Source organism: Camelus bactrianus, chromosome 11 (genome assembly GCF_048773025.1).
Source record: "Camelus bactrianus isolate YW-2024 breed Bactrian camel chromosome 11, ASM4877302v1, whole genome shotgun sequence".
NCBI classification, from domain to species: Eukaryota; Metazoa; Chordata; class Mammalia; order Artiodactyla; family Camelidae; genus Camelus; species Camelus bactrianus.
The window spans coordinates 45,792,887-45,814,081 of record NC_133549.1 but is presented as its reverse complement, the minus strand read 5'-3'; the positions used below and the strand labels follow the sequence as shown (position 1 = coordinate 45,814,081).

At 38.5% G+C, this 21,195-nt stretch overlaps 1 protein-coding gene, 1 long non-coding RNA gene and 1 pseudogene across 7 annotated transcripts in view; 2 read left to right on the top strand and 1 right to left on the bottom strand.

Annotated features, from left to right (window-relative positions):
* Positions 1 to 8,263: 8,263 nt before the first annotated feature.
* The window catches only part of LOC105081813 (cytochrome P450 2C18), a 35,642-nt gene continuing 22,710 nt past the window's right edge, over positions 8,264 to 21,195 (top strand). For 2 of the 6 annotated variants that reach the window (XR_012510191.1, XR_012510192.1), the window contains exons 1-5: positions 8,268 to 8,588; positions 14,844 to 15,006; positions 15,177 to 15,326; positions 18,126 to 18,286; positions 20,590 to 20,766. Coding sequence is in view for 3 of the 6 variants with exons in the window: in XM_010971191.3 (XP_010969493.2) it covers positions 8,421 to 8,588; positions 14,844 to 15,006; positions 15,177 to 15,326; positions 18,126 to 18,286; positions 20,590 to 20,766 (819 nt within the window). In the remaining 3 variants the exon portion in view is untranslated. Of the gene's footprint in view, positions 8,589 to 12,792; positions 13,293 to 14,843; positions 15,007 to 15,176; positions 15,327 to 18,125; positions 18,287 to 20,589; positions 20,767 to 21,195 lie in introns of those variants that run through there. The other 4 variants (XR_012510190.1, XM_010971191.3, XM_074373914.1 and 1 more) reach the window with 4 other exon arrangements.
* On the top strand, positions 8,597 to 12,145 carry LOC141579124 (uncharacterized). The gene is made up of 2 exons (XR_012510197.1): positions 8,597 to 10,758; positions 11,941 to 12,145. It is a non-coding gene; the product is annotated as an uncharacterized LOC141579124 (long non-coding RNA).
* LOC123613144 (tyrosine--tRNA ligase, mitochondrial pseudogene) lies at positions 12,159 to 13,208 on the bottom strand (annotated as a pseudogene).

Genomic DNA, 21,195 nt, shown 5'->3' with positions numbered 1-21,195 from the left:
TTCAGAACTTCCCACTTCTTGCTGCCAAGGCACGACCTGCCACAACAGGTAATTCTGAGATGCTCTTCTTGTTTCTGCTGATGAAGCTCAGTCATTTCCTCTCCTCCCTCCTAGGATGTCGATCTGCCCACTTGACTGAGGCTTCCTCAGCTGGATGTCTTCATGATGACCTGTCTGGTGGGCTTTTTCTTCTCTTCTTTACACTGTGTTGGTGTAGAATGGACTGTTCTTGCTATTTTGAATGTTGGAATGTGCATTTGACTTGGGAGTATTCTTTTTTGTCCTCCTGGATCCGTTTTCTGGATTGTAAACATTCTCTCCATCCTCTGATTCCAGGTCATGACCTGTGTGCACTTCCTTCGGGGAAGCTGTCAGGACTCTGATCTTGAGCCAGCAACATGCGGGGACATGACTGACTCTCCACTCAGGCCTGGAGCTCACTGTGGAGACCCTGAGCCTTTTTTCAGTTGCCCAGAATAGCTTTAATTATGGTTTAGCTTCTTCCACTTTTTTTTGACAGAACTGATTTCATCTCCCAGAGGCTGGATCTTTTTTTGCAGAAACAGGTATCAACTGTTCTTGGTCGGAATATTGGGGATTTTCTTTCCCCCCACGTTTTACTAAAATGTACCTGATGTTCCTCATCACAGGGTTGAACATGTGAACGTCACCAGACACTTCCATATTTGTATCTTCTTGGCCCACAGGACAAAACTTGTCAAGAGTATTACATTTTGCCACAGCTAGTGCTGAACAACTGGCAGACACCTTGTCTCCCTGTAGAGAAAGTCATTCTTTGATTGACAAACTCTTCCTAAATTTAAGAGAGCTATGAACACCTGAACCATCACAGTACCCTTGGCCATCTCCCATTGGTGTTTAGGGACAGGGAGACGTCTCATTGTCAGGGGGTTCTGCCAGGAAACTCTTTAGCATCTGCTGCAATTGCTACAAGTACTCAATCCTGCCAGGATGCAGTTCCTCAGTAGCGGCTCCTGATGCAGAGGCCCCTGCAGCTGCTCCCATGGCCGGGGGCCACACCGAACTGTGGGAAAAATGGAGCTGGGTTCCGCCCAGAATCATTCCTGTGACAGGTAACTGATGCAGAGGGCTGAGTGAACAGCACCAAAGCAATAAAAAATACACACACTCTCCACCCTGCTCTCAGCATTTTCGTTCCTCTGTGGCCCCAGCAGGTCCATCCAACCCTCAAGGCAAACTGTCCTCTCAGGCTGGAAAAGCCCTCCCTCCCCTTGCCCATGTGGGACACACGCCTTCCTTTAACAACTGTGCCTTCCTGCCCCTGCGTCCTCAGTGCCCAGGGCTGATTCTGACCAGGACTAGGGGCCCAGAGCTCAATGCATGTTTGTGAGAAGAATAAATGAAAGAGCATTTGAATGAAGGAAGGAAGAAGAAAGCCATCACTTGCCATTGCTGGAGATTCACACATCATGTTCTGCTGACTCATCAGGCAGTTAAAACTCCTGCCAATGCAGAATAAAGGAGTGGTATAATTTAAAATGTTGAACAAATGTTAATAACAGATGACTGTGAAACATTAATTAAAATTCACCATTTTCAACTACAAAAGGTCCTCAACCTTTGAAAAAAACAATTAAATCGTGTAATGGAGATCATTTCCTGTAATCCCACTTCAGGATAATTTAAAAAAGAAAGTGTGAAGTAAATAATACAACTGCCTGGAAATTTTAGAACACTCCTAAATAATCTCTGGATCAAAGAAGTCACCTAAAACAATATTGTACAATACTTAAAAAAATACTAACAACAGAGATACCAACAATACATAGACTAGAGATAACATTATTCAATAAAGAAAATTTGTACAATTAATACTTGAGAAAACTTAGGACAAGCATGTGAAAATGAGTCAAACAATGAATAATATAGCTTAAAAAGTTAAAAACTAAAAAGGAAATACAAAGAAGGTAGAGCAATAAAAATAAGAAGTTTTAGGCAGGGCTTCAAGATGGCAGAATAGAAGGATGCGGAGCTTACCCTCTCCCATGAATACATCAAAAACTACATCTACACATGGAACAATTCTCACAGAAGACCTACTAAACTTTGGTAGACTCTCTCTTGTAATTGGAACTACAAGGATAATCCTCACAAAAATGCACAGAAAAATAAAAAAGGAAAAAGAAAAGGGAAATGGGAAAGGACCTGTTCCCTGGGGAGGGAGTGGCAAAGAAGGAAAAGTGCCCTCACCCTAGGAAGCCCACTCTCTACCGGGGAGGTCAGCTGGGACAGAAGGAAGCTTCAGAGGCTCAGAGAAGAAAGCAGCAGTTGCTTGGCGGACAGAACAGAGAAAAACCAGCACAGAGGGTGTGTGCAATCCCTAGATTAAGACAAGAGCATGCAGATGCAGGCTGGGACTGGGTGCTGGAGCGTGGGCTTCACAGGATGGATCCAGGGAGGGGAACTGAGTTGACTGTGCAAAGGCAGCCTCAGGGGGCTGGCGTGTGGTGCAGGCTGAGGCTGGGAGTTTGTGCAGAACAGCCTGAGTTTCCCCACAGAGAGCACCACATAGACTTTAAAATAAAGACTGTTACAAGAGATAAATAATAATACTACCTAATGCTCAAGGGATCAATCCAAGAAGGATATGTAACAATTGTAAATATATATGCATCCAACATAGGAGCACCTCAATATATAAGACAACTGTTAACAGACATAAAAGGAGAAATCAACAGTAACACAATAACAGTGGGGGACCCTGATACCCCACTTACATCAATGGACAGATCAACAAGACAGAAAATCAATAAGGAAATACAGGCCTCAAATGATGCATTAAATGAGATGAACTTATCTGATATTTACAGAGCATTCCCCACAAAAGCAACAGAATACACATTCTTCTCAAGTGCTCATGGAACATTCTCCAGGATAGATCACATGCTGGCCCACAAAGCAAGCCTTTGTAAATTTAAGAAAATTGAAATCATATCAAACATCTTTTCTGACTACAGTGTTATAAGATTAGAAATCAACTATAAGAAAAAAAAAACAGCAAAACCCACATCATGTGGAGGCTAAACAATATGCTACTAAACAACAAATGAATCACTGAAGAAATCAAAAAGGAAATCAGAAATACTTAGAGATAAAAGAAAATGGAACACACAACAATCCAAAACCACTGGGATACAGTAAAAGCAGTTCTACAAGGGATGTATATAGTGACAGAGCTTACCTCAGGAAATAGGAAAAATCTCAAATACAACTTAATTTTATACCTAAAGCAATTTGACAAAAAAGAACAAACAAAACCCAAGGTTAGTAGAAGGAAAGAAATCATAAAGATTAGAGCAGAAACAAATGAAATAGAGACTAAAAACCAATAGAAAGATCAATGAAACTAAAAGCTGGTTCTTTGAAAAGATAAAAAAAATTGATAAAGCTTTAGTCAGACTCATTGAGAAAAAAAAGGGAGGGGACCCAAATTAATGAAATCAGAAATAAAAAAGAAGTTACAACTGACACCACAGAAATACAAGGGGTCATATGAGGCTACTATGAGCAACTATACTCCAACAAAAAGGACAACCTAGAAGAAATGGACAATTTCTTAGAAAGGTACAATCTTCTAAGACTGAACCAGGAATAAATAAAAAATATGAATAGACTGATTACCAATACTGAAATCGAATCAGTAATTTAAAAACTTCCACGAAACAAAAGTCTAGGACAAGAGAGCTTCACAGGTGAATTCTACCAAACATTTAGAGAGGAGTTAACACCCATCCTTCTGAAACTTCAAAAAACTGCAGAGGAAGGAACACTTCCACTCATTCTATGAGGCCATCATCACTCTGACACCAAAACCAGACAAAGATATGACAAAAAAAAGTTACAGGCCAATATCACTTATGAATATAGATGCAAAAATCCTCAACAAAATACTAGTAAATTGACTCCAACAATGCATTAAAAGGATCATACACCATGATCAGGTAGGATTTATCCCAGGGATACAAAGATTTTTCAATATCTGCAAATCAATCAGTATGATATATCACATTAACAAATTGAAGAATAAAAATCATATGATCATCTCAATAGATGCAGAAAAACTTTTGATAAAATTCAAAATGTATTTATAATAAAAACTCTCCAGAATGTGGGCATAGAGGAACATATATCAACATAATAAAGGCCATATATGACAAACCTATAATTAACATCATACTTAATGGGGAATAGCTGAAAGCATTTCCTCTAAGATCAGGATCACAAGGATGCCTATTCTCGCCACTTTTATTCAACATAGTTTTGGAAGTCCTAGCCACAGTAATCAGAGAAGAAAAAGAAATAAAAAGAATCCAAACTGGAAAAGAAGTAAAACTGTCACTATCTGCAGAAGACATGATACTATACAGAGAAAACCCTACAGATGCTACCAGAAGACTACCAGAGCTCAGTTAAGTTGCAGGACACAACATTAATATACAGGAATCAGTTGCATTTTTACACACTAACAATGAAATATCAGAAAAAGAGATTAAGTGAACAGTCCCATTTACCATTGCATCAAAGAACAAAATAGCTAGGAATAAATCTACCTAAGGAGGCAAAGGATCTGTACCCTAAAAACTGTAAGACACTGATGAAAGAAACTGAAGATGACACAAGCAGAAAAATATACTGTGTTCTTGGATTGGAAGAATGAATATTGTTAAAATGGCCATACTACCCAAGACAATATACAGATTTAATACAATCCCTATCAAACTACCCATGACATTTTTCACAGAACTGGAACAAAAAAATGTTAAAATTTGTATGGAAACACAAAAGACTCCAAACAGCCAAACCAATCTTAAGAAAGAAGAATGGAGCTGGGGGAACTATGCTCCCTGATTTCAGACTATACTACAAAGAAACAGTAATCAAAGCAGCATGGTGCTGGCAAAAAATATATACTTAGATCAATGGAACAGGATAGAAAGTCCAGTAATAAACTCAGACATTTAGGGTTAATTAATCTATGACAAAGGAAGCAAGAATATACAATGGAGAAAAGACAGTCTCTTCAATAAGTAGTGCTGGGAAAACTGGAATGTAATGTGTAAACAATAAAATTAGAACATTCTCTAACATCATATATAAAAATAAACTGAAAATGGATTCAAGACATAAATGTAAGACTGGATAGTATAAAACTTGTAGAGCAAAACATAGGCAGAACACTGTTGATGTAAATCAGCAATATTTTTTCTTCAAACCAGCTCCTGGAGTAATGGAAATAAAAGCAAAAAGAAACAAATGGGACCTAATTAAACTTAACAGCTTTTGCACAGCAAAGAAAACTATAAGCAAAACAAAAAGACAACCTATGGAATGGAAGAAAATAGGTGCAAATGACATGACAGACAAGGGACTAATTTCCAAAATATACAAACAGCTCATTTATCTTAATATAAAAAAAAGAGCAACCCAATCAAAAAATAGGCAAAAGACCTAAACAGACTTATCTCCAAAGAAGAAATCCAGATGGCCAACAAACACATGAAATGATGCTCAATATTGCTAATTATTAGAGAAATGAGAATCAAAACTACACCACCAGTCAGATTGGCCATCATTCAAAGGCCTACAAATAATAAATGCTGGAGAGGGTGTAGAGAAAAAGGAACCCGCCTACTCTATAGGTGGGAATATAAATTGGTGCAGACACTATGGAGGACAGTATGGAGGTTCTTTAAAAAACTAAAAATAGAACTACCACATGATCCAGCAATCCCACTCCTGGGCTTATATCCAGAGAAAACTGTAATTTGAAAAGGCACATGCACCCCAATGTTCACAGCAGCACTATTTACAATAGTTAAGACATGGAACCAATCTGAATGTCCACCAATAGATGAATGGATAAAGAAGTTGTGGTGTATATATAATGGAATATTACTCAGCCATAAAGAAGAATGAAATAATGCCATTTGTAGCAACATAGATGGACCTAGAGATTATCATGTTGAGTGAAGTAAGTTAGACAGAGAAAGACAAGTATCATACATATGATGTCACTTATATGTGGAATCTAAAAAGAAAAGATACAAATTGATTTACAAACTAGAAATACACTTATAGACATAGAAAACAAACTGTGGTTACCAAGGGGAAAAGGAGGGGGGATGGACAGATTAGGAGTTTGGGATTAACAGATACACATTACTATATATAAAATGGAAAAACAAGGACCTACTGTATAGCATGGGGAACTATATTCAATTTCTTATAATGAGCCATAATGGAAAAGAAACTGAAAAAATATATATGTATGTATATGTATAACTGAATTGCTTTGCCATACACCTGAAACTAACTTGGTAAATCAACTATACTTCAATAAAAGATAAGAATAAAAAATGAATAAAATAAACACATTTCTACTGTATAGCACAGGGAACTATATTCACTATCTTGCAGTAACCTATAATGAAAATGAAAATAAAAAGAAATATTTGTACGTACATGTATGGCTGAAACATTATGCTATACACTAGAAACTGACACAACATTGTAAACTGAATATACTTCAATTAAAAAATAAATCTAAAAAAAAAGAAGTTTTAACATAAAGTGTTTTAGAGTTCTGAAAATCGAATGCTGGATATGAAAATACAAGAACTGCTCATAGGGTGGCTATTTTTCTTTTCCCTGAGGATGTCCAGTGAAGTCTGTGGACCCTGTAGAAGCTTCCCTCAAGTACAGCCTGAAAAAGTACATGCTCCTGTACTAGTGAATATCACAAAAAAGAAACAGACTCACAGATAAAGAAAATAAACTACTGGTTACCAGTTGGGGGGGGATAAAGGGAGGGGTAAGTTAGAGGTAGGGGTACAGACTATTAGGTATAAAATAAGCCACAAGAATATATTGTACAACACAGGGAATATAGCCAATTTTTGTAACAACTGTAAATATAGTATAACTTCACTATATGGTATACCTGTACCATATAATATTGTACATCAACTATACTTCAATAAAAACTATGATGCTATCTTTACAGAATGTCTTTGTACAAGCATTATTATTAGCGATCTCTTAATGTATATAATTTCAGTGATATTTAGATCCTCATGACCACTAAACGTTTCCTGTTTGTGTCTGCATGTTGAAGGTTTCTGGGCTGTGAATCTGTTCATTGAAGTCCCTGTTTTCCATCTTCCACTGAAACCACACCTTTTGTTGTTTAAAAGCTCCCTTCCTTGCTGTGCACACTTCATTCCATTATTTCTGACAATGATGGGCCAAAGAAAGCAACCAAAGAAAAGCAGCTGTACCTGGAGGTGACTGGGAGGAGAGAAGTCGTGGCTTCTCAAGTCCTATACCCTAAATTCTCTGAGGTTGGCTCTTCCCTTAGTTGCCTGAACAAGTTTTACCTCTGCAGTGGTGGAGGGAGGAGAATCCGTATCATGTATGTCTTCTCTTGAGAATCCACAATCCTTTTATCCTTGGAGTCAAGTGAGGAGCATCTGCTTTAGTGTGAAGTCTGTTATTCTGTGAACACTCAGTGGGGTGTACATTCAGAGACTAATGTTTTAGGGGTTTGGTTTTGTTTTCCTAAAATTGTTTTTGAGGCAGCTGTGATGTAAGTCACAGTGCACTACAAGGGGCATTAGAGGACATTTGTTCAAATTCCAGTTTTGTCACTTATGAGCTGTGTGTCTCTGGGTGGATCTCCAATTCTCTCTGAATTTCCCTTTCCCTATTTGAAAATAAAATTTAATAATCCATTCTTCTAGTGGTTTTTTGGGGGGGGTGGGAGGAGGAGAGTTTGATGTAAAATACATGTAAATTTACTTAGCTAATTACTTGATACATGTTTGACTTTCAAGATGTATGAGTTACGTTACCAAGTTTATGTTTAGGAAGCTATAATGTTGGTACAGTGCACTAAAATATTTCAAAAGGCTTTCATTTTCAAGAACAAAGTATCTTAGTGCTTGATCAAGCATTAAAGGATAAACATTTTTTAATATACAAAGATTTGCCCTCAAAGCCATAAATTCTCAACTGGTCATTAATCTGGGAATCCAGAATGTTGATCAATTTTTTAAAAATTAAATCACTGACTTCACTGGTTCTCAACCACATGGGGTGTTTTTAAACAATTACCAGTACCTGGGCTCCACTCCAGACCTGTTAAACCAGATTGTCCAGGGTGGGGCATTAGACAGAAAGAAGAACTAGAGCAAAGAACACCATATGTTAATCTTTATCAGAGGGCCAAAGTCCCTTCATAAGAGAGATTAAAGTACACCTAGCTGATAGTTTACTTTGAATCATTATGAATCAAAGACTCACAGGTTGAATTAGCCGGACTGTTAGAAAAGCTTTAGATTTCAGGCTCACAGTTGTCTAAGTAAGAAGAGAAAGCTTCAATGGATCTAGCTGTGGTCCTCGTGCTTTGTCTCTCCTGTTGGCTCCTCCTGTCTCTGTGGAAACAGAGATCTCAGAGAGGGAGCCTCCCGCCTGGCCCCACTCCTCTCCCAATTCTTGGAAATATCCTACAGTTAGATGTTAAGGACATCAGCAAATCTTTAAGAATTGTAAGTATGTTTTATAGTCCTCCCACGGCTTGCAAAAGGTAAGTAAGTTAACTTCTACTTTAAAATGAAATCTATTTATTATAATATATTAAAATATGTCATTTTAAAGCAAATACTCCCTGTAGAGTTTTACCTTTGGTCTGTCATTGTCAAGAACAGTGGAATGAAGTAATGCATTTTGTGACTGGAGAAGCATTTAGATCTTTGTATGGTAGAATCAAAATAATAAAGTGGCAGAAGGTGGGAGTGCTCCTTCTCTTCTTTGTTTTACCACCATTTGCTATGATTTGGGGCTGCAAGTGAATGGTAAGGGAAGTGTTTTGTCATCAGAGATTTCATTCAAGAAGTCATTTACTATACAAACTGTATGTTTTGGTCAGAACAGCCATGAATTTTGAACTTCTCTGAAGAAGCAAATTATGCCTGATGTCCAGTAAATAGCTGGGGATCAGGACCAGCATGAGTGAATGATAGAAAAGAGTAACTAGTCAGAGCCAGCTGGGTGGTGACTGAATCTGAATTCTGCACAAAGCGGCTGAGGCCAAGAACGCTGCAGGGTGGAAGAAACTGTTCTTTCATGAGATGCTGCATGTCCTGACACTGCCTCTGTTACGCTTACACCCTTTCTGTGTTAGTAATACCAGCAGATTTGGAAATGGGCTGGGTATTTGAATCACCTAGAGTGGTTTTAAAAAATACAGATTTCTAGCATTTATCACTACTGAGTCACAACTCCCATGGGATGACCTTTACAGGTGATCCGGAAATAGTCAGCTGGAAATTGGCCCTAAGGTAGGCATTGGGGACTGATAAATTGCTCAGGCACTAGAGGTCGAATAAGAAGTGCTGAAATTTGGGTCTTCTATTTATTAGGTGTGACACACTGCAAATAAACAGGAAATTCTTTGACCCTCAATCTCTTTATTTATAGAACAGTGTAAATAGACTTATCTCAAAGTGTTGATCTGGTGGTTAGTAATAATCTGAGTACCAATTGCCCAGGCCATTGCCTGGCACATCAGAGGTGATATAACTATCAGTATCATATTTAGTCTAAAAATTTTTTACTGATGATAAAAATTTATAATTGATTTACAATACTGCATTAGTTTCAGGTGTTCAGCATAGTGATTCAGTTTTTTTTGAAGATTTTATGCTATTATATGATATTATAAGATTTGTTTTTAATGAAAATAGTGGTGGAGCTTTATTATTTAAAGCAAAACATCTGGACACACATACTCCTAAAGGCTTTCAGGGTGTTGGGAATGAGGTCTAGAACATACACACATTTTAAAATTCCCCAGGTGATTCTTGACATGAATTACATTATACATGTTAAGATAAATTATATATTGCAGATATTAAAATTTTTTAAGTCACAACATTTATGAAGGACTACTGGCAGGAACAATATGGATGTGTCTGTTATCTTTATCTAATGGTACCTACTTACTAAGAAACAGTAGGCTCAGCAACTGATCTCAAACATAAAAAAAACAGACTCGGTCTGCTATGATATGGTACAACTCTATATCTTCAAAGAATACATGCTTCCAAAATGTTTGTTAGCACACTTTAAAATCACTCTGCCATCATTCAACATCAGTTTTGAAATTATAGCCATACATGACTTATTTCGGATAGATCCGGTGACTACCATGCTATTCCAGCCTATTGAATTTGGAGGGGGAAAAGTAAGTATAATGCACCTTTCTCCAATATATCAAACAAATTTCAATTTGAAAACGTTACCTGCTGTGCTAATGCACTTGCTAGTACTACACACCCTGTACAAAGAAAAACAGAGGCAAGATAGGTATGGAAAGAGAAAACCTTTTTTTGGCCCTCAAACAGTGAAGTTCTGAACCATAGAGATGATCTCTGACATTTACATTGGATACCTATTACTTACTATGTCAAAAAATTGCCAGCATATAGTGACATAAAACTTTGTCAAGGAGTGAATTCTTCCCAACTCTACTCTCAGAAGAAGGTTTAGATAAACCAGATTTTTAACACTGAAATCTACTTTGGAGCACAGCAGTACAGCTTATACTGTATGAAAGTTTTATGATATTTCTCCTATTAGATTTTCAGAATTGCCTGAAGTATTATTAACATCTCCATTTTTGCACATGAAGATAGTGGCTTGCTGCAAGAAATCCAGGTAGTAAATGGTTAGAATTTGAACTCTAAAGCCATGCTATGCTGCCTGTAAATTCTAAAAGAAATCTGATTGTAAACCATTTCATGTGTGTTTGTGTTTCATTTGATCCTCAGGGACATAAGGGTGCTATTATCTTGGTTTTTCACATGTTGCAAATAGTGCTGGAGGATTAACTCACCTGATGTATGTAGAGCTTAATTTAACTAAGCCTTGATTCCAAATCCTTTAAATCTGACCTGAATTTTTCTTTTTTTTTTAGCCCTTTTATCTTTGGATAGTCTCATTTGGTTAACTCTCTTCTATCTGCTCGGTCACTTAACTTTTCAGTTCATCTCAAGTTGCAATATGCTTGGGGACAGAATTTGAAACTCAAAACTAATTTAAAAGTTTATAAATCATTGCTACCTTACTTTACTAAATAAAAAGACAAGGCTTGAGTAAATTTCATTATATGCAAACATAGGCAAGGGACTGGAAGATTGAATTAGAAACTTTCTGAAAAGTCAGGTACTGATTTTTGTTCTTTTCTTTGAAAAGAAACTACTTCTACTATAATTTCTAATGCCAACTATGGCTTCCTCTACCATGTTTCCTTTTTTAAGGAGAACTGTATTAGCTTCCTAAACAACAAAAAAAATCAGTGATATATATACCTGATATAAAAGTACCCACAATTCCTATACTACCTCTTTTTCATTTTCCCTCTCCCATCTCCAAAAGAGCAAGAACAGGACAGGAAAACAACCATTAGTTTTTTTTTTATGAAGTAAAATTATTAAGAGATTAACTCTGGAAATCATGCTTTTCTGTGGGAGTCCTTCATATTTAAGGATTAGGAAATAAAATATCCCACTGTTAGACACACAAAATCAACCTATATAAATGATGAAATTACTCACGCTGTGATGCCTAGAGTATACTCCATTCTTTGTGTTTCATTTGCATAAGCAAAGGTGTAAGTTCGAATGTCTTTAGAATGAATAATGTATGAGTTTGTTTGAACCACCAGAAGGATTTTCACCACAGCTGAAGTCATAATGTAGAAATTCCTTTTTCCTATTGTAAGTAATGAAAGTCCGTTCTTAAGAATATGTTCTGCAAAAAACTAAAATGCTCTCAGGATTTATTACTTGTCTGTGATTTATACTGACTCCGCCTTCTGTTATCATCCAATACCCTCAGGACCATCAGGCATTTGCTTTGCAGCATGTATCTAGGACGCTTGTTCCTGGGTCAAGGACTAAATCAGAAAACGAAGCTCACAGCAAAAAAGAATGTGACGATGAATATATGTATGTTCATGTATAACTGAAAAATTGTGCTCTACACTGGAAATTGACACAACATTGTAAATTGACTATAACTCAATAAAAATGTTAAAACAAAATTCCAGAAAATGAAGCTTCTTTAAACAACTCTTGATCAGACATGACCTCCAGTGCATCTATGCTGCTACGATAAAGGGCTTGTGTACACCTTTTTAGCAGAGTCCAGCCCTTCTCCTTCACGAACAAACTTTGTTACTTCTGCAAGTCCTTTCTAAGGACTCGGCTTTTCTGGCTCTTTGACATGCTGCTGCATTATGTGGTCAACCCCTGGAAGGGGGCAGAAAAGTAGAGAGCGTCAGGTAACCTTCTGCCAAATAGTCCTGCTGCCTGACAAAAAAATTGGAAACAATTCAAACGGAGATGTCTTATACCTGTTTGGCCCAACAGCACCGCTGGCGGACTTTCCCAGTTTTGCTCCAATTGTAATTAGAGGAACAGAGTCCAAAAACGTCTTTTCCAGTCAACTTGTGTATGAACTCGTATCCGGACATGATATTGCCCAGCTGATCAGATCACCCAGCTGAGCCTGGCATCCATAACGCTAGAATAGGTAGTAGAAATCACAGGCCTGGAGCACCTGGTAGAAAAAACCGGCCAAACTCATGCTCCTGGGGCTGTTGAGCCCAGTCTGCACGCTCAGCGAGCTCAGCTGTGCGCCCATGCGGAAGCAGCCGCCCACTGCCGACCGGAAGTTCGTCAGGAGCTGCTTCTAGCCCCGCACCGAGTCGTCCAGCACCCGAAGCTGCCCCAGGTCTGCGGGTTAGTGAGGCGCCTTGAGTCCTGGGTGCAGGTTGCGTGCGCGCGCCTCGCGCTCCGCGTCCCACGCCTCGCGCTCCGCGTCCGCCTGACTCCCACCAGCTTGATCCGGTTGTGGCCCGCTCGCTGGAAATGAAAACAGGCCCAACAGCACCAGCAGGTGCCCTGCATTCAGTGAGTGGCCTGAGGAAAGTTGCCTGTGGTGACGGGGTCGAAGAGCTCTGTGAGCTCATTCTTCGCACCACTCTCGGGGAAGAACTTGAACAGACCCTGAGCCTTCTGCACCGCCAGCAACCCCTGAGCGCCTGAGTGGGCCTCACGCAGCCCGGGGAGCAGAACTCCTGACTGGCCTGAGGCTCCAAACCACCGGATGGAAAATGCAGCGCAGCTTGGGCACCGCCATCTTGGCGGTGGCCTGTTACAAGATGTAATATATTCTCTCTGCGTCCGGTGAATCGTTGTTGCTTATCTATTTTATGTATAGTAGTTTGTGTCTGTTAATCCCATACTCCCAATTTGTACTCTCCCCTGTTTGGTAACCGTAAATTTGTTTTCAATGTCTGTGAGTCTGTTTCTGTTTTGTGTATAGATTCATTTGTGTTATTTTTTAGATTCTGCGTTTAAGTGATATCATATAGTATTTTTTATTTCTCTGACCTCTTTCACTAGGCATAATATTCCTTGGGCCTGTCCATGTTGTTGCAAATCATTTCATTTTTTTTAAATTGAATAGTTGGTCACAATTTTTAATGACTGAATAATATTCCGTTGTGTATATGTATCACATCTTCTTAAGCCAGTGGTCTGTTGATGGGCACTTGGATTGCTTTCATGTCTTGGCTATTTTAAATAGTGCTACTGTGAACTTTGGGGTGCATGTATCTTTTCAAATTAGAATCTTTGTTTTTTCTGGATGTATAACCAAAGTGGAATTGCTGGATGATGTGGTAAGTCAATTTTTGGTTTTTTTTGAGGAACCTCCATACCGTTTTTCATAGTGGCTGCAGCAATTGACATTCCCACCTGTAGTGTAGGAGGGTTCCCTTTCCTCCACACCCTCTCCTGCATTTATTATTTGTAGATGATATCATCATTATTCTGATGATAGCCTTTCTGACTGGTGTTAGGTGATACCTCATTGTGGTTTTGATTGGCATTTCTCTAATAGTGGTTTTGAGCATCTTTTCATGTGCTTGTTTACCTTCTGTATGTCTTCTTTGGAAAAGTGTCTATTTAGGCCTTGTGCCTATTTTTTGATTGGGTTATTCCTAGGTATTTCATCCTTTTTGATGTGACTTTAAATGGGATTTTTTTAAACTTTCATTTTGATAGTTCATTATTGGTATATAGAAACACAACAGATTTCTGTATATTAATCCTGTATCCTGCAACTTTGCTGAATGCATTTCTTAGTTATAATAGTTTTTTGGTGGAGACATGTTTCTTGATACAGTACGATGTCATCTGCAAATAGTGACAGTTGTACTTCTTACTTCCCACTTTGGATGCCTTTTATTTCCTTTTGTTGTCTGATTGCTGTGGCGAAGATTTCCAATCTATGTTAAATAGAAGTGGTGAGAGTGGTCATCCTTGTTTTGTTCCTGAATTTAGCACAAAGGTTTTCAGCTTTTCACTGTTGAATATTATGTTGCCTGTGGGCTTGTTGTAAATGGCTTTATTATGTTGAGATATGTTCCCTCTATGCCCACTTTGGTGAGACTTTTTATTGTGAATGGTGTTGAATTATCACCCCGTTTATATATAAGATCCAGAAATGTTTGAAATTATGTGTGGCAGAATAAAAATATCAACAATGTGATGGTAGCAATCTTAATCATGAGCAAAATAGACCAAATTGTGACTTTTTTTGCTAATATTTGCATTTTCTTTTAAATATTTTTTAATTTAAAAATTTTTTGAATTAATTTTTAAAATTTTTAATTAATTTTTTAAAATTTTTATTAATTTTTAAAATATTTGCATTTTCTTTCCATTTTCCAGCTCTCAAAAGTTTATGGCCCTGTGTTCACTCTGTATTTTGGCTTGAAGCCCACTATTGTGTTGCATGGATATGAAGCAGTGAAAGAAGCCCTAATTGATATGGGAGAAGAGTTTTCTGGAAGAGGCAGTTTCCCATTGGCTGAAAGAGTTAATAAGGGATATGGTATGTGTGCATGTTTCATATTCAGCATTGGCAATGGGTGTGGGGACGGTGGAGAACAGAAATTTGAAAAACTCCTCAGCAGAGTTGGTTCATCCCAGAGGCTGGCAAGTGTCAGCTCACTCCTCCTTCCCTAGGACCTCCCTCCTAGTCTCTGCTTCCCCTCCTGGTAGGAATCCTCTTCAGCAATGGAAAGAGATGGAAGGAGATGCGGCGCTTCTCCCTCATGACCCTGCGGAATTTCGGAATGGGTAAGAGGAGCATTGAGGACCATGTTCAAGAGGAAGCCCGCTGCCTTGTGGAGGAGTTGAGAAAAACCAATGGTGGGTGATTTCTGTACTCAATCTCTGACCTTAACAGGCTGCTCACTTCTCCAGTGACGTCCTTGGAAATATTTCAGGGGCGGCCCCATTTTTCACGTGGGTAGTGGCTGTCAGTCCTCATGTGGAGGAGGAAGGATTTGACCCAGAGAAGCAAAGGAGCTTTTGTGTATTTATGCTTGTTGTGTGTGTGTGTAGGCCCAGAATGGTGCATACAGTGTGGATTAAAAGTCATTTAATGCTATTCTGTCCTGAACTCTTGTTTTCAAATCATTAGGTCATAAAGGTAGACAGTTTTGAGTCTTAGTTTTTTGACGTTAGAGAACAGTGTTTTTCCCATAGTGTAAATGTGGGTTATCTATTCCAGAACATTTCACCAAGGAGTACTTGTCAGGTGGACATGGTAGAAGTGACCTCATCACACCCTGATGAAGCATGAAACAAATGATATGTGCTTTTTAATTGGCCTATATTTGTATGCTCAGCCTCACTCACATATCTGAAGGTTTCTTCCAAGACCCTTTGCTTGATGTTCTGGCCCATAATGATACTTTTCTATGATTTTAATTGCTTTGGCATCCCTTAGTGCAGACCTCATTAGCTGTGATTTCCTTGTAAACAACTGCTTTTAAATTACCAGCTTAAGTTATTTAATGTTGCTCCCTACTTAAGTATTGTTTTATATATTTTAAGAAATAGATGCTATAGCATAATCCTCAACATTCCCCAAATACCAGGTTATAAAATGATTTATTCAAACAGATTTCAGCTTTTATGAATAATTCATTGCCCTGCCTTCCCTAGTAGTGGCTTCTGTTTTCAGCTTTCTTTGTATTCCTCTCCTCCTTTATTAATGTAATAATCATGTTTTTAATTTTCTCTGTTATGATACTTTGACATCTTGGGGGCCTTACAGACCCAGGGAACAACTGCCTCTCCCAGGATTAGCTAATTCTGAGAGCAAACATCTTGTCTGTGAGCATGCCTTTGATTTTCAAACTAACCTATCCAATGTCCATATCCCCTAGCCACCTCCTTTATTAAACTTTCACACACCAAGCCAATATTCTCCCTGCCCTAAATCAACCCAAGGCCAGTTACTGGAAAACTGGAGACCACGCCTATAGTCTAGAGCCCTCTGAAATTACCCAATCTAGTCATCAACTTAGTCAGCATACATACCCTGCATTGCTCATTTCTTCAATGAAAACCCCAGTAAAGGCTCTGGCGCATGCTTTCCCCTTGACCCTTCTGCCTCCTGACTGACCTTGGTGCTCCCCCTTGTGGCCCTGTGTGGTGTACCCCCTCTTCTTGGGATGTGTAAGTAACAAACTGTCTTTTTGATGGCTATCATCTGCTGATCTGTTGTCCTCACCATCTGAATAAAAATAAAACCCCACATACATTTTAAAACAACTGGATTTTAAGTTAGAACTTTTTGGTAATTTTTTTACCACCTACTGCCGGCTATACTGACTTGTGAAGTGCTTGTCACAATGAATCTTATTTTCAGTCTGAATTCCGAATTTCCCTGCTCTGTAATTCTCTTTTTCAAATGAAGTAGAAGGAAAGATTAAAAATCAGATTTTAGTTGTCAACACACAGAAAGAAATCATCCACTGCCTTCTAAAAGAAGTTTTTTTTCTGAAAGCTTAGTGCCCTGGCATGTTTCAGCTGAAAAGGAGCCTGGCAGAGGAGCAGTTGTTTAACAGGTTTCCTATTACTTAATTCCCTATCATTTCTTCAGAACACCTTGATTCAAGTCACCCTTAATTACATCTGTGATGTGGATTTGGGCATATAAATTTTATTGATTGTTTGATTACAGCAACTTCATTTAAATATTGACCCCTAAAAAAGAAAACTACTTTTCTTCTGCTCTATCTGTACAGTGATGGAATTGATCTAAATTCGAATTTAAAATTTTATAATAGCATGGTATTCTGTTGATGGGCATATATAGCAATATCCCAGAATTCCACAAGAGAGCAGGTTCTGTCAAATAAGTTAAATGTGAGGCCTGGTTGAGAGTAAGGACACTATTTCTTAGAGCAGGATGTTCCCCCCTCCCCCACCATATTACAATAGAGAGACGAAGGGACTCCGTTTATCAGTTTAACCTTTCTTGTTTGCCCTATCTGTGATTTAAGTTTGAAATGAAGAAATCTTACTTTCTTTTATTTTAGGAAAACAAATCTATCTTATAATTTGTGTTCATTTGTGTTAGTTTTTCTTTTCATGCAACATGGATGGCTTTTGCTTTTTTCTATTGTTCCATCAAATACCTGAATTTTTCCATAATCTTTCTGTCTTTAATCTGTTCCTTCACTGATTATACAAGCTGTTCCTTCAACTATTCATTATGTATAAAAGTTTTCTGGGTCCCTAACTATTTTTCCTTTCTACATCAATGCTTGATTGGTTATAAGCTTACTAGGCAGATGTGATTCTACATTGATAAATAGCCTGAATTATTAAGTGTTTTAAAAACCAGCCTTTAATTTTTTTTTCTTTTTTTTTTTCTGCTTTTCAAAATACCCAGCACCTTGGGTCAAGGCAATGATATAACTCTGGAGTATTTGGAAAATTTATTATTAATTGTTATTAAACAAACTGGGATGGAATGGTCAGTTCATGTTTAAGGGAAAAGTGGTGTGTTGACTTTAAGCATGCTTAAAGTTTTGCTGATAAGGGAATTTCTAGGTAGATACTGCTTTAGATATTCTAAAATTACTTGTTAACCACAACAAAGTTTTATATGTATATTTTAATGATGTTTTATAAATATTTCCAATTCTTCAGCGTCACCCTGTGATCCCACTTTCATCCTGGGCTGTGCTCCCTGCAACGTGATCTGCTCCATTATTTTCCAGAACCGTTTTGATTATACAGATCACGATTTTCTTAGTTTGCTGGAAAAATTTAATGAAAACCTCAGGATTATGAGCTCCCCATGGATCCAGGTAAGGTCAAGATCTTCTCTTCCTGAAAAGTCATTTATGCTCTTCTGACAGGTTCAGAATTACATATGGACCAGGCTGTGAAATGAATGTTTGAAAACTGAACATTTTGGATATTACAGTGTGGTAACTCTGGGACTTAGTTTCTCCCCTCTCTTTGTTTTGTTTTTTGCTTACCCTATGGGTTTTTTTTGAGGGGGAGGTCCCCCCCCCATTACAGGCTATAGGTCTTTGTTTATTTAGTGACTTTTCTAAACTATTTTTGCAAAGTCTTTTGTGTGTGTGTGTGGTCTCTGAAATCTCTGTTCCTTTAACTTATGTTCAGCTAGTGTTTGGATAGAGATGTCCTTGAATGTGAGGAGCCAAAAAAAGAGGTGAAGAGAAAGGGATAGAGGTAGAAGGAGGAAAAGAAAGAGAAAGAGGGGAAAAGAGGAAAGAAGGAAGGATGGAAGGAGGGATGGAAATAACTCTTCCAGATTGCCTCTGTGTTGCTGGGCACTCATTCAGCCCTTAGCCAGGCCATTTTTAACTCTGTCTTGGTCTTCACTTGTTGCTTGCGCTAAGCCTAGAGATCAGCAGTGAAAGCATAGTTTCTCTCAGGTCTTTTTTAGCCTGTGTCCCGCCCTGGGCATGTGTGTAGCTTTCTGAGTTCCTCAGTATACATGAGTGCTTTTGAATGTTCTAATTTCCCAGAGAGACTCCCCCCGCCAGCTTTTCTTCCCGAGGTCGGGTGCTCTGTTGTATGCCTTAACTGTAATCTTTTGCCCCAGGTGGCTGTGGGTTGTTCATTCATCTTGCAGGGTTTTTGAGACATACCTGCTGCTTTTCCACCCTGCGTTCTAAGTTAGATGACACAAAGACAGATGCCTGTGTCAGTTCTTTGGCCCCAGAGAGGTCAGGACACAGAAACACAATTCTTTGTGAGTGAGGTCTGCTCTGGTCCCTCCAGAACTAGGAACCAGGGTCCCACATTGGCAGAAGCTTCCCTTGTGAAGACCACTGCCAAACTGAGGAGGGAGGTGGAACAAGGGGGAAAAAAGCCACAAATCTTTCCCACCATTTTTAAGTTACCTTTTTTCTTGATTCAGCATTCACGTGATTGCTCCAAACCTTTGAATTCAAGAGTTCTGACAAATTGATTCTGACAGTTTTTGCTTGATTTTCCAACATTCTGTGTAGGGCTGGGCCTTTGGAGCTATCTGTTACGCTGTTTTTGCTGATGTTAATCTGTGAATATTTGAACACCATAGTCCTGCCCAGAGCTAGCATCACAGAGTGAACATCTGGGAAAGATAGCTGAGCCGTTATTTTACAGACAAGAAAAGAAATACCTGAATTCAAGCCTATTGGGTTCCGGGCCAGTGTTTTTTCCACTACCCCCTAAAACGCAGTTTCCATAACTGCCCCAAAGCATGGCCATAGCACCCAGTGAACCCCCAGGTCCTTGCTGAAAGGTCTCCATTGCTCACAAGTCTTGTCCTCCAGTCACATTTACTTACCTCTTCATCACTTTAACTTAGCAGAAATATCCTAATTAAGAAAGGAAGAGACTATCTCTCAAGGAGGGAGAATGTTTGTGAACAGATGCTGCCAGGGAACGCTGACTAGGGCAAGGGTGTGTCATGTGTCAGTTTGGGATCCGAGCTGACAGAGTATTGGGGTTGAGATGACAGAATGGTTTTCTGGTGTATGAACCATGAACAAACACCACGATTTTTCCCTGTGCTGAGCTTGTGTGTCCTGTACTCTGCCTAAATAAAACCACATGATCTTAGAAAAGTCACTTGCCTGCTCTGGTGCACATGTACTTTATCCGTAAAATGCTGAGTCGGGTTTCCTGCCAGTTTTGCATCCTGCTGAATTAGAAGAGTGATTCTGTTTCTGGGGCTGCCTTATAGTAGAACCAGCAGGGAGTGGCTTTGTGATCTATGTCAGCTTACCCACACTTCCTTAACCTCTTGTCTTCATATGTAAACTGTGAGTCCTAGTAATTCATCTCATTCTATAGGTTGTAACAAAAAACTAAGTTAAAAAATGAAAGAATTGCTGTAAAGATGCTTTAATACTATAAGGTTGATGTATGAGTATAGAAAATTACTATCAATTTTCATCAACTGGTCAGAATTTTCTCCCTTAAATATCTCTACCAGCAGAGAGAATTACTTTATATGTACAATATAAAATGCTCCCCCTGAAGACAGAGACCATTTTGTATTCATCTCTGTTTTTAACCAGGGCTTTGCATATGGTATATGTCTCCAATATATGTTTTTAGTTAATAAACAATGTATTTTTTAATCTTTAAGGTCTGCAACAATTTCCCTGCTCTCATTGACTATCTCCCAGGCAGTCATAACAAAATACTTAAAAATTTCGCTTATTTAGAAAGCTATGTTTTGGAGAAAATAAAAGAACACCAAGTATCCCTGGACATTAACAACCCTCGGGACTTCATTGACTGTTTTCTGATCAAAATGGAACAGGTAAAATGTTAATGACGGATTGGTTATCTGTTTGCCTGAATTGTTTGGTTCATTGACTAGTTCTGTACTTACTTGGGATGTTTAAATGGTTTGACAAGAAATGCTTGACGAGCACTTTGGGTACTTGTGTGTGCATGGATCTGGACTGAACATCATGAGAGATTTAAAATTGAACTGTTAAATAACTAGAATATATTGACTTTGTTTGTTAGGTACTAATAGGCTACCTGAGGAGAAAGGAATGTATATCCCAGGTGAAATGGAAATACAAACAAGCAAGACATACAAAATGTTGAGCCATAGAAGGAAGGTGGATGTGATCATTTCACACAGCATGTGGGAGGGTGAGAAGGAAGAGTTTAACCTGGGTGGGCTTCCTCTTTGTCCTAAGGTTTGATGTAGATCTTCAAATATTTGCAGTAAGTCATA